Below are 14,153 nucleotides of genomic sequence, written 5' to 3' on the forward strand. Positions count from 1 at the left end.
GTTTCAGATCTTATCACTAATGAGACAATATTCTCCTTTTATCAAGAGATCCAGCCCAGCTAATGGAACACAGGAGGATTTTGTGGTCTACACTATCAAGATACGGTTGGATGGTAAATCATTTTTTCTCCATTTAATTTACTTATGCGCCTTATTCAACACCACAAAAGGGATGGTGTTCCTTTTATTTTCTAAGATTCACTGGTCCTGAGGGAGGAGGCAAGGCAGAGCTTGTCATAGGTATGGTGCCATGGATAGGTACCAGGAAAAGAAAATTACTGTAAGTATGATACAATTTTCACTGGCTTTCCCAAAAGATGTTTATAATATGTTAGCGGTTACCACTTTTACATTTTTCACATTGCTTGCATAGTACATTTTAGAGGGCTATACATCAGAAATAAAAGAGGGTCAACTAAGGTGGAAAGAGGAAAGAGGCCCCCTGAATGATGGACAGCTGGAAGATATACCTTGTGTGTGCTGCACTGATAGATTTAAATGCAGGATTGTCTTGTCCCTGAGTACACTTGTGGCACAATGTAACAAATAATAAGAAAAGATGGGATACTTCTGTCTGCATGAGGTAACCGTATATTGCCAATGCAGTACACATGTACTAATTTAACCTCAGAAAATATTACTACAATGCTGCTACCTGATAACTTCTTCATGTAATTATAACTATTGGCAGAGCATACAAGGAAGCTGGTTATGACAACACTCTACAATGTTCCAAGGGACGTTGTTAAAAATTAATATTTATCACACTTCCCTCTAGCAGTGAGTGACTGTGCGGCTTCATTATGAAGGACTAGAAAGCACAACACAAAGGCTCCAACAAGGAGAACAACTTGGAGGAAATTGACTATACAGGAAACGTGTTAAGCAACCATTTCCAGTTAAAGAAGCAGGAGTACGATGTCAGCAGGAATGGGTTTGATGGTCCATAGTGTTCTCCTGCTGCTAACCTCAGGTAAGTTCACTCTGACATTTAATATATTGATCCAGAGTTTTTAGTCCCGTGTTACTCACACCACCTACTTTTAATAATTCCACCAGATAAATGTACTATAGTGGCACTATAGTGTTGAGATTTGCTGTTTACAAGTTAAAATCATTTTTTTTTTGCTAAAAAATTACTTATGTAGAACTACCCCCAAAGGAGCTGCTGGTTTGTTTTGGTATCTTACTCTGGCTATCAACCCCTTAAACTGGCGCGAACCCTCCCTTGGCACAACTGGTATTATTAAGGATTGTGGATCCCACTGACTGTAGAATTTATAAATAAACTGTTACCTTTGTGTTGTAATGAGTCTAGGATGAGTCTAGGATGAGTCTAGGATGAGTCTAGGATAATGGATAGAAAGCACACAGGTTTAAACTTAACCAAGAGAACTTTACAAGCAATTAAAGTAAATAACAAAGTAAAACAGTTAGGGCGCGTACAGACGATCAATCCATCCGCTGAGAGCGGTCTGAAGGGCAGTTGTCATAGGTTAACCGATGAAGCTGACTGATGACTGATGATCAGTCGTGCCTACACACCATCAGTTAAAAAAACGATCGTGTCAGAACGCAGTGAAGTAAAACACAACGACGTGCTGAAAAAAAATGAAGTTCAATGCTTCCAAGCATGCGTCGACTTTATTCTGAGCATGCGTGGATTTTGAACCGATGGTCGTGCCTACTAACGATCTGTTTTGACCCATCTGTTTGAAATCCATAGGTTAAATTTAAAGCAAGTTGGCTTTTTTTTAACCTATGGTTAAATAACCTATGGGGCCCACACACGATCGTTTTTGACCGATTAAAACGGTCCATCAGACCGCTGTCCTCTGGTTAACCTATCGTGTGTACAAGGCCTTAGAGTCAATGGTTATGATAAATAAATAAATAAATACAGGTTTTATTATAGTACTTGAGATAGACCTGTGTAAGCACACGATAAAGGGGTTCCTTCAGTGAGATATGTCTAATACTGAAGCACTTCTTCACCAGGCCTCACCCAGCTCTCGCTAACAGCAACACTGTGCAACCTAATATAACCAAATGCCAAAGGCCCCAAGCTTCTCATGCCTATACTCCAGGAGACAAGCCTCACACAGGCCTCCTACTTGCTTGGAGAGGCGGTCCAGAGAGAGCGAGGCAAGGACGTCCTCTTCCTTAAATTCCTTCCCCCTGCAGGCTGTGCGGGGCGCAAAGCATGTTGGGATTACACAGTTGCACTCTGGACATTGTAGTCTGTTAATTGACCAGGGCAGTGGAGTCTTTATCTCCCTGTACTTCAATTCCCAAACTGCGTTGCTGTACCAGGGTAATACAAACAGGAGGTGGCTATAACACAATTGGCCACCGGAGGGAGCTGAGTGCCTTTTTTATCTGCAAACGGCAGTCTTTTAACCATATCAAAGTGGCACCCCGCTACACTTAGAACCCCAAACATTATATATATTTTTTTCAGACACCCTAGAGAATAAAATGGCAGTCATTGCAATACTTTATGTCACACCGTATTTGCGCAGCGGTCTCACAAGCGCAGTTTTTTGGGAAAAAATACACCTTTGTGAAATATAGTGTTGCTCACGAATATTCGTATTGCGAATATTCGGCTTGAATATGGCATATTCGAGTATTCGCGATATATATTTCGAATTTCGCGGTGAATATTCGCAATTCCGAATATTCGCATTTTTTCAATTTTATTTTTAAAACAGATCACATCCTATCGACGTCTAAAAGCATTGCTGGTATGATTAGAGACCCTGGGCCGAGTAGCTAAGCTGAGGCGATCCTTTTATGTTGCCGAATTGAAAAAAAAAAAATTGTGAATTTTCACTAATGCGAATGCGAAAATGATTGCGAATTTTCGATAACTGTGGTAGGAGAACTCTGATTGTCTCTCATGCAAAAGGGGGGGGCTTTGTGTATGTTTCTGTTATGAATATTTGTATGTTTGATATTATTTTTTTTTGTAAGAAGGAAAAAATTGCGCATACCTTAAAAAAGGGGAGAATACAGCAGCAACTCAAAAATGTTATACAACATAAATTAATACAAGACAGAAAATGGAGTCGCTCTACAAGAATAAAAAATATGTCTAGTGACAAGACATGTGGGCAAATTATAAAATAAGCAAGCACAAATAACTTGTGAAATACACAGTGAAACAAATATATAAAGAAATATAGTCCCAATAATAGAAAATTAATCTTTCATAAAAATGTCTTTGATATGTGAAGTGAAAAAAAGTCCAAAGCATACAGCATGAACGTGTTCAATCTTCAAGGTGTTTGATTGACAAACGGCTGTGACAGATGGATAGAGTAAAGAATCACCACCAATGCAAAACACTTTTTATTTTCTATTGTAAAATATCAAAGAATATTCTGAGCCAATCAGAGTGCTCCTTCCGCATTTGCCGAATATTCGCAATTATTTTGTATTGTAAAATATCAAGAATATTCTGAGCCAATCAGAGTGCTCCTTCCGCATTTGCCGAATATTCGCAATTATTTTGTATTGTAAAATATCACGAATATTCTGAGCCAATCAGAGTGCTCCTACAGCATTTGTCGAAATTGCGCAGTAAATATCGCATTCGCATTTTGCGAAATTTCGAAAAAATATCAAGAATATTCTGAGCCAATCAGAGTGCTCCTACCGCAGTTTTCGAAAATTTGCAATTATTTTCGCATTCGCAATAGCGAAAATTCGCAATCATTTCATTTCGATAAAATATCACGAATATTCGAATTTAGCGAATATATCTCGAATATTCGACTATATATTCGAGATATATCGCGAAATCGAATATGGCGTATTCTGCTCAACACTAGTGAAATATTCCTTTAAATATCATACCTGCTGGGTGTCTATAGTATGCCTGTGAAGTGGCACATGTTTCCCGTGTTTAGAAATGTCCCTGCACAAAATGACATGTAGGAAAAAAGTAATTTAAAACTGCTTGCGGCTTTAATGTGATGTCTGGTCCCTGCAATATGGATAAAAATAATTGAGAAAAATAGCATGGGTCCCCCCCCCCCAGGTCATTACCAGCCCATTTGGGTCTTGTATGGATATTAAGGGGAAAAGGAAAGGCGTTTTCCTGTGTAAAAGGCTCTATATACTCTGAAGAGCAGTATACAGGCAGTGCATACAAGACAGGGACTGTAGGCTTGTTGTTAAGTAGAATCTGTTTGTGATTTTGAACTGGTACATTTTTTAAAGTGTAAAGATCTATTTTGAAGCTTTTTTGGAAAACAGAGAAGGGTTATCACCCCTGTAACATTTGTTTTGCTGTCTGTGCATCTGTTCAGAAGATTGCACCTCACTTTCTGTCCCAATGACAAATGTTTTTTTGAAAAAAATTTTTTTTAGTGAAACAAGGATTGGTGATAAAGCATCAGTGGACAGGAGACACCTCTTACAGAAGATAATTTCCCTTCCTAGGGGTAGATTTCCTCTCACTTCCTGTTGTCTCCTTTTGTTTGCAAGTATGAGTCGTTTGTAAGTTGGATGTTTGAAAGTAGGGGCCTGCCGTATACACTCTGCAGAAATTTGGCCCTTGGGTGTTGGTGTTGCCACAACACTGTAAGCCCTCAAAGTTAGTCTTGGTGGGTCTTAGCCACTGGTGGCAGTGCCCAGAACCAAAAATGTTCTTACAAGCCATCAGCATGATCATTGAGGAGGAAAAGGATAGTCACTCAGCATGACAGGATAGTCACTCAGCATGACAGGATAGTCACTCATGCTGAGTGACTATTCTGCCATGCTGAGTGACTATCCTGCCATGCTGAGTGACTATCCTGCCATGCTGAGTGACTATCCTGCCATGCTGAGTGACTATCCTGCCATGCTGAGTGACTATCCTGTCATGCTGAGTAACTATCCTGCCATGTTGAGTGACAATCCTGCCATGCTGAGTGACAATCCTGCCATGCTGAGCGACAATCCTGCCATGCTGAGTGACTATCCTGTCATGCTGAGTGACTATCCTGCCATGTTGAGTGACTATCCTGCCATGCTGAGTGACTATCCTGCCATGCTGAGTGACTATCCTGCCATGCTGAGTGACTATCCTGCCATGCTGAGTGACTATCCTGTCATGCTGAGTAACTATCCTGTCATGCTGAGTGACTATCCTGCCATGTTGAGTGACTATCCTGCCATGCTGAGTGACTATCCTGCCATGCTGAGTGACTATCCTGTCATGCTGAGTAACTATCCTGTCATGCTGAGTGACTATCCTGCCATGTTGAGTGACTATCCTGCCATGCTGAGTGACAATCCTGCCATGCTGAGCGACAATCCTGCCATGCTGAGTGACTATGAGCATAGGCAGTCTTGAAGGGATCTGACATTTCAAACCAAAAAAATTATTTGGTTACATCAGCATCAGGTGCTTGGTAGCTGGTGGTGATCCAAGCCCGATTCATTTTTATGAAGGTCAGTCGATCGACCGAGTCGGTGGAGAGACGCACCCTGTGATCGGTTACAAAGCCTCCAGCAGCACTGAATGTGCGTTCCGAAAGAACGCTGGATGCAGGAAAGGCCAGTAGCTCAATTGCATACTGTGCAAGCTCTGGCTAGTGATCCATCCTCAAGACCCAGTAACCCAGAGGATTTTCGGTGGGAAAGGTGTCCAAGTCTGATCTTACCCCTAGGTATTCCCGCAACATGTAAAACAGACGCGGACGATGGTTGCTGGAACTGGTCATACCTTGGGACTGCGGACTAAAAAACGCATCAGTCAGACGGCCACCTTCTCCACCGCTCCTTCTTTGACTGACCAAAGAATCAGCAACACGTTGTTCAGGACCAGGATTTTGTAACCTCCCAGTCTCTGGGAATGCATTGCACAGACCTTTTTGCAAGGCCTCCCGAAGATGTTTCATCTTCTGCTCCCTCTGTGCCGGCAAGATAAGGTCCGCAACCTTACTCATGTAACGTGGATCAGGGAGGGTTACCAGCCAGTAATGATCCCTCTTCTTGATAGCACGAATACGAGGATTCTTCCACAGGCTTTGCAGGATCAGGAAGGCCATGCAGCGTAAATTTGCTGAGGCATTCGGTCCTCTGGGTCACTCAGGACGACATGATCCGCAGCCACCTCCTCCCAGCCATGTACAAGTCAATGGGTTTCTTGGGACTGTAATTGATCCCCTAAAGAATGCTGCTGATGCTGAGTGCTAGGCTCCACCTCCATGCTGACACAATCTTTCTCCTCATCCTCTTCCTGTGTGATAGGCTGGCAAGCAGGAACACTGTCTGGATAAAGGGGGCCTTGAGAGGTAAGGAAGTCCTCCTCTTCCTCCCTCTGTTTTGCCTCAAGTGCCCTGTCCATTATTCCATGCAGCGTGTGCTCCAACAGGTGGATAAGAGGGACAGTGTCACTGATGCATGCACTGTCACTGCTCACCATCCTCGTGGCCTCCTCAAATGGTGACAGGACAGTGCATGCATCCCTGGCGTGGGGAAAAAAATACAAGCTCCCCTGACCCTGTCCTGGTGCCATATTGGCACAGATACTCATTAAAGGCCCTCTGCTGCGTGTGCAGCCACTGCAGGATGGCCAATGTAGAGTTCCACCTGGTGGGCATGTCACAGATTAGGCGGTTTTTGGGCAGGTTGTATTCCTTTTTGGAGGTCAGCCAGCTGAGCACTGGCATTATATGACCGTCGGCAATGCACACAGAGTTTCCTGGCCTGCTTCAGGACATCCTGTAAGCCCGGGTACCTGCCCAAGAACCGCTGCACCAAGTTAAGGACGTGAGCAAAACAGGGCACATGGGTCAGTTGTCCCTGTCGGAGGGTGGAGAGGAGGTTGGTGCCATTGTTGCAAACCACCATTCCTGACTTAAGCTGACGTGGCGTCACCCACCTCTGTGCCTGCCCCTGCAGAGCTGATAGAACCTCTGTCCCCGTGTGGCTTCTGTCCCCCAAGCACACCAGCTTAAGCACTACATGGCATTTTTTTGCCTTTGTACCTGCGTAGCTCTATGAACACCTACGGAGTACCGCTGGTTCCGAGGACAAATCAGCACAGGAAGAGGCCATGGAGGAAGAAGAAGAGGAGGGGGTGGAGAAGAGAGGTGTGTCACAATCACCAGTAGTAGCATTTTGGAGGCGTGGTGGCGAAACCTCCAACACTACTGTACCTTGTCCTGCATCCTTCCCAGCTGCCAGCAGAGTCACCCAATGTGCCGTGAAATATAGGTAATGTCCCTGTCCATGCCCGCTGGACCATGAGTCAGGGTAATATTCACCTTACCGCTGACCGCCCTGTCCAGCGTGGCATGGACATGGCCTTCCACATGCCGGTAGAAAGCCGGAATCGCCTTCCGTGAGAAAAAGGCGTTTGGGAACCTGCCACTGAGGTACCGCACATTCCACAAACTCATGGAAGGGGGCAGACTCTACCAACTGAAAAATAAGCAGTTTAAGTGCTAGCAATTTAGCTAAGCTAGCATTCAACCGCTGGGCATGTGGATGGATGGGAGCAAACTTCTTTTGGCGCTGCAGCAGCTGAGGTAGGGAAATTTGCCTAGTACAATCTGACATTGGTGTACCGAAAGTAGATTGCCCGCAAGTACTTGGCTGTGACACACCTAATTCTACACCTTCTGTTCTATCAGTGCAGGCTTCAGAAAGGACTGAAGGTATAGTGGGGTTGGAGATCCCAGCTGATTAGGAGCAAGGAGAGGTCCGCTTTGTTCTTTGGTGTGGGTCTTTGAGGTACATGTGACTCAGTACTGTGTGCGAGAGGTTTTCCTAAGGGAACGACCGCAAGATGAGTGGAAGGCGGAGCTCGGAAGATTGGTCCGGGAGGAGAGGAAGCTGGACACCAGCTACAGAGCCCTCCGGTGGTTCACGGCTCAACTTTGGCCAGGTACAGCAGATGGCAGCCCGACAGAAGGCGTTGGCTACGGCGGCATGGGGCTGCTCCGTAAAAAATTGTACGGAGACCCAGACTTTGGGAGCGATGAGGAGTGGCGGCTGGAAAACATCCTGGACTTCCGAGATGAGGTGCTGGACCTCCCCGAAGAGGTGTGTGACCTGGAGGAATTGGAGTTCCTGGTTGAGCAGGAATGGGAGCTTGAGATTGCATACAAGCGGCTGTTTGATGGTGATCAGCAGCCTGGCATGGCTCCCGTTGCCTGGGACTGTCCAGGAGAAATAGCGGACAATCACAAAGATGAGGAGCAAATGGGGCCAGGGGTGCCCCTATGTTTTCCCATCCTAACCGCAATGCAAGAAGCGGCGATGATACAGAGGGCACTGCGAGTGCTAGAATGCCGAAATGCACCGGAGGTCCCCCAGGCAGCGAGACAAGCTAATAGCATTAAGGTCTCAGAAAGGGGAGTTGAGACAGGCGCTGGAAGGCTGGGAAATGGTGATCAGCAGCAAGTCCAGAGTATTGCATCCGGTGCCCCAACAGAAGAGCTGGCTACAGGGCAGATTTCCACTGGCCTCTGCCGAGCATCAGAAAAAGAGTTGAATCCGGAGAGTCTGAGAGATGATCTGCATAAGCCGTTTCCCCAACAGCATCCCACTGCTGCCACCAATTGTAACGGCACCCCAAATGGGAAAGGGCTTAAGGCCGTTTAGGATATTCCATTCCCGAACACAAGGCAGCTACCGACACTCCACAGTCAGGTGAACGCGACCCATAGGAATATTACAAGAAACAGCTCTGTATGAAGTTCAAAACAGGGAATGCCTTTAAAGAGAAATACAGGCTCTTATATACAATTTAGGATACCTCAGGAGATATGGCCCGGATCCATCCACAACATCACACAATGGTACCTAACGAACCCCCCCCCAATACACATCATCCTCAATACATCTTTTAGCAGACATCCTGACTCCATGGCCTGACCTAATTTACATGAGCTAATTAACTACAGCTGATGACTCAGACACCTGACCTTTAGGCTGTCTGTTAACTTACAATACACATTATCAGTTATCACAGGACTCCTTCACACAATACAGGGTCAATTAGCACAATCCACAATGAAAGATACTTAGAAGTTAGTCTGGATTCAATTTACATTACACAGGCAGCTGGAGGTGATGACATTAACATCTTTCAATTAACCTGTTGAGTTCAGAATCAACAAACAGTAATTCGTTCTTTACAGATATCCTGGAATATATTGTGGATAATAATTACATAATAGTCCCATCTCAGGTAGTCCAAGATATATTCTGAATGTCCATTATTTTCTGACTCATGCTTTCTAAGAGCTTCTGGGTTCCATGGGCCCTCCCGTTGCAGTACGCTTGCCAACGAACTGCATTGGCCAAAAAGCCACCCTGGCTTTGGCCAATTACGGCTCTCTGTACAGGTGGTGCTGTGATTGGCCAAGCATGCGGGTCATGATGGATGCTTGGCCAATCATTAGCCAGCAATGCACTGCGATGCCGCAGTGAATTATGAACCGTGACACGCCACTCTAATTTGGCACGAACGGCCCATAACGTTCGCAATTCGACAAACGGTCGAACATACGATTTTCGAGTCGAACATGAGTTTGATTCGAACACGAAGTTCATCCCTATTTGACAGTAGCGATGAGCTAAACGTACCAGGGTTTGGTTTAAGGTGGGCTGAACAAGCATTACTAAAGTTTCTGGAGTCAAATCTAAACATTATAAGGGAACCCTACAAAGGAAAACAAGAAAAAAAAGCACGCCCCTCCCCAAAAAAATTTAAATGTATACTAGATACTTACATATAGTTGGTAAGGTTAAATAACAATAGTCCATGTAGTTCAACCTGTGTAGGTGTGAGTGTAGAACAAATTTGTTTTTTCCCCATATCCCCTCATATTGTTTTCGCTAAGATGCACGTCCAAGAGTCTTTTAAAACTAACCATACTTCCTGTCAACACCACCGATTGTGGAAGAGCATTCTACATCCTTACTGCCCTGACAGTGAAAAACCCCCTACATAGCTTGAGGTTAAACAGCTTCCATTACAGTCTCATCATGTGACTCCGTGTCCTCTTACATTCCCTGGGACTTAAAAGTTTCATACTTACACTGGGATCACCATTGAGATATTTGTATATCGCTATCAAATCTCCTCTCGCGTCTCTTCTTTATGGATAATAAATGTAGTGCTTTTAGCTGTTCCTCATAATTGAGGTCCTCCAGTCCCCATATTAATTTAGTTGCCCTTCTCTGAACTCTCTCCAGTTCCAGCACATCTTTTCTGGGGATTGGTGACCAGAACTGGATGGAATACTCCAGACGCGGCCGAACCAGAGTTTTATAAAGTGGCAGAATAATCACTTTATCTTTGGAGTAAATTCCTTTTTTAATGCATGCTAATATTCTGCTGGCTTTGGTAGCTGCTGCATGACATTACATGCTACTTCTCAGTCTGTCTTCTACTAGAACTCCTCAAGTCTTCTCCATCCTGGAAGCCCCTAGGGGGTTTTCCCCCTAAAGAGTAACTTGCGCTTATATTTTTACCCCCCAAGTGCATTACCTTAACATTGTTAAACTTTATTTGCTATGCAGTAGCAATGTCCCTCATTCCTCCTCATTTGTCCCTCATTTTGGTCTGATCTATATAGATGTCTATAAAATGCACTTTTTATCTATCCAAAAGACCAAAAGTGATTTCCAGTGCTAAACCTTTCATTCGAATTTCTAAATTGCTGCATTTGTAAATTTCAAAAGCCAATATAAAGTAATAGTAGTGGTAAAAAAGCACTTGTGGGTTTAACCAATCTTGTTTTTTTGTACAATTCTCCATAAGGGGGTGTGGCCAGGGGTATGTCTTATGCCTGCATACTTTTGCTGCTAGGTGTCCCTCATTCCCATCTCAAAAAGTTGGGAGGTATGACATCATTTTTAATTATTCTTAATCAGCACCATATTAACATTTTAGGATTAAGTGATAGCAGTGGCCACCCTGGCGGTATGATTAAATAAGTTGACCACCAAAGTGTATTTCAAACCGACGGACCGAAATAGCTACTTGTCTATCAGAAGTGGCCATCACCCATCTTGGATTAAAAATATACCAAGGGGACAAATTTTTACGAGTCCGAAGAAACTGCACTAACATTTTGGATTATCACCAACAAGCAGAGCTGCTAAGGGACACATTTGTGCAGAAGGGGTACACTGAGGAATCTCTGAATAATATCATTCAGGAGGTAGCAAAAATCCCAAGAGAATTATGCCTTAAGAAGAAATCTGAAGTCCAGGGCCCTAATAATCAACATCAAATGGGATTTATATCCAATTTCCATTGTCAGTACAAAGACATAGTGGATATCTATAAAAAGACACTGGCATATATTATGCAGGGATAGACACTTGGGGAACATTATTCCTAATCACCCTAAGTTCATTTACAGACGAGCCCCTAACTTTGGAGACCAAATAGTTAAGAAAATGTTGGATCCTCCGGCTCGGCAACAATTTGATTTAAAAGGTTTCTTTAGTTGCAGGAAATGTATATGCTGTAGAACAGTTAAAACTAGCAATAGGGGCAAAACTACAGTCTGCAACAGGGATGGGAAATCATTTGACATCAAGGAGTTTATCACCTGTAACTCCTCCCATGTTGTTTATCTCATGTGGTGCCCTTGTGGGTTATTATATGTAGGAAGAACAAAAAGATTGTTAAGAGTGCGTATTGCTGAACACCTGGCTAACATTAAGAAAGGTTTCCGCTATCATAGCGTGTCACTTCATTTCAGACAAAAACATAATCAAGATCTGACAGTTTTACAGTTTTGTGGTATAGATACTATCCACCCGTCTTGGAGAGGTAATAACAGGGTAAGGGACCTCTCTCAGAGGGAAACCCGTTGGATATTTTTGATGAAATGTTTATCGCCCAGGGGGTTAAACATAGAAGTAGACCTTAACTGCTTCATTAATAATTATTAAATGATAGATACTGATTGGAGAGCTGGGATAGTACTGTTCATCCATAATTTTTTCTGTATTCTTCATAATACTGATAGGACCTTGTTTCTTAATTTAGGGTTTCTTTATTTACATATGTGAGATATGTCGTAATAGGATTATGATACACATATTGTAATAGAGTCAATGGGCAGATTAGGAAGCCCTCTCTAGATGGATCATGGGGAATTTGTTGCAATATATTTTATTGACAACATTGTACCAGTGTAATTTGATCGGCATTTTATAATGCACACTACTTGAGAGTTAATTATTGAGAGTCAATTTAACGTCAATGTTACTTTCACTCATTATTTTATCCTTAGTTTTATATAAATCATTATTGTATTTAACAATTGGTTTATATTAGTCAGGGGATCATAGTGGTGTGTTATGGTCTCATTTGTTTATTCTAATTTTACTCCTGGTATTGGTTAACATGCCCTTATATAATGCTTTCTCATTTTAATATTATTTATATGTGCTCAATTGAGTGACCATGTATTTCTGGGATTGATATTAATCATGCCGTCTGCAACTAGTAATATTATTTTAATTTAGGGTTCTCGCTCAAAATAATTTTAATTGATAAATTTTAGTTACCTACTGCTTTTACCGTGTTATTTATATGCAGATTATGTTGGCACCTTGATGGATGTGGGGCTGATGTGATGAAGTGTGTGCACTTCAAGCAGCTTTCCTCTCCTAAGGTCCGTAGATTGTTGTGCTTTCTGATCATGGGGACATGACGTGCGCGCATGCGCGGGATGACCAATTATGTGTTAGGCAGTGGGAATCTATAAAGGGAGTGGGTGGGAGTTCAGTAGCCAATCCCATGACTAAGCATTTACTGCGAAACATGTCGGGAACGTGGCTACAGTTTTACTAGCTTCACTGACTAGAGACACCGCTGCTGTTTAGACAACTTGCCGTTACTGGGAGCTGGGAATCTGGAGTGTGGTGAGCCTATACCAACTGAGCACACACCTCAGGTCCGCTGTGACCGCCTAGCACTGCAGAGCCAACTAAACACTGATGTTTGCTGTGATTTGTTTGAAGCTGACTTATCATTCATTAACCACTTGCTTACTGGGCACATAAACCCCCTTCGTGCCCAGGCAAAATTTCAGCTTCCGGCACTGTGTCGCTTTAACTGACATTTGCGCGGTCGTGCGACGTGGCTCCCAAACAAAATTGACGTCCTTTTTTCCCTACAAATAGAGCTTTATTTTGGTGGTATTTGATCACCTCTGCGGTTTTTATTTTTTGCGCTATAAACAAAAAAAAGCGACAATTTAAAAAATATATATATATTTTTTACTTGTTGCTATAATAAATATCCCAATTTTTAAAAAAAAAAACTATTTTTTTCTCAGTTAAGGCCGATATGTATTTTTCTACATATTTTTGTAAAAAAAAAAAATCGCAATAAGCGACTGGTTTGCGCAAAAGTTGTAGCGCCTACAAAATGGGGAACAGAATTATGATTTTTTTTATAATTTTTTTTTACTAGTAATGGCGGCGATCTGCGATTTTTATTGGGACTGCGATATTGCGGCGGACGTATCGGACACTTTTGACACAAATTTGGGACCATTCACATTTATACAGCGCTATAAAAATGCACTAATTACTGTATAAATGTGACTGGCAGGGAAGGGGTTAACACTAGGGGGTGAGGAAGGGGTTAAATGTGTATCCTGGGTGTGTTCTAACTGTGTGGGGGGGAGGGGGGTGACCTATGCTGTGTCCCTATGTACAAGGGACACAGATCGGTCTCCTCTCCTCTGACAGCACGTGGAGCTCTCTGTTTACACACAGAGCTCCACGTCCCTGCTGTCTTACCGACGATCGCGTGTACCCGGCGGTCATCGCGGCCGCCAGGTACACGCATCGGCTCTTCAGCGATGGGCCGGGACAGTGTTTACCCGCTGCGCGCCCCCCAGAGGCGCGCGCGGGTAATGCACTTTAAAAGACGTCCAAAGACGTCCACTTGGCACTTGAGAGCCGCGCTGTTGACGTCTTTTGTTAATAGCGCGGGTCTCAAGTGGTTAAACTCACATGTAAAACATTAAGTGTTGCTGTGATTTTGAATTAAACTGGTGGTACAATTTTACACTATTTTAGCACTTCTTTTGTTTTCATGTATATTATTGAGGGATTATCACGGTGGTCCAGCTGAGATTCGTTTATCCATTTGTGGGATCATACACAAG

The 14,153-nt window shown here is 43.3% G+C and overlaps 1 protein-coding gene across 1 annotated transcript in view; it reads left to right on the forward strand.

Annotated features, from left to right (window-relative positions):
- Positions 1-755: 755 nt before the first annotated feature.
- Positions 756-14,153, forward strand: part of LOC120915819 (carcinoembryonic antigen-related cell adhesion molecule 1-like) — a 113,750-nt gene continuing 100,352 nt past the window's right edge. Inside the window, exon 1 of the mRNA XM_040326618.1 lies at positions 756-973. Coding sequence (XP_040182552.1) covers positions 919-973 — 55 coding nt within the window. The 5' untranslated portion in view covers positions 756-918. The remainder of the gene's footprint in view (positions 974-14,153) is intronic.

Source organism: Rana temporaria, chromosome 10 (genome assembly GCF_905171775.1).
Source record: "Rana temporaria chromosome 10, aRanTem1.1, whole genome shotgun sequence".
Classification (NCBI taxonomy): Eukaryota; Metazoa; Chordata; class Amphibia; order Anura; family Ranidae; genus Rana; species Rana temporaria.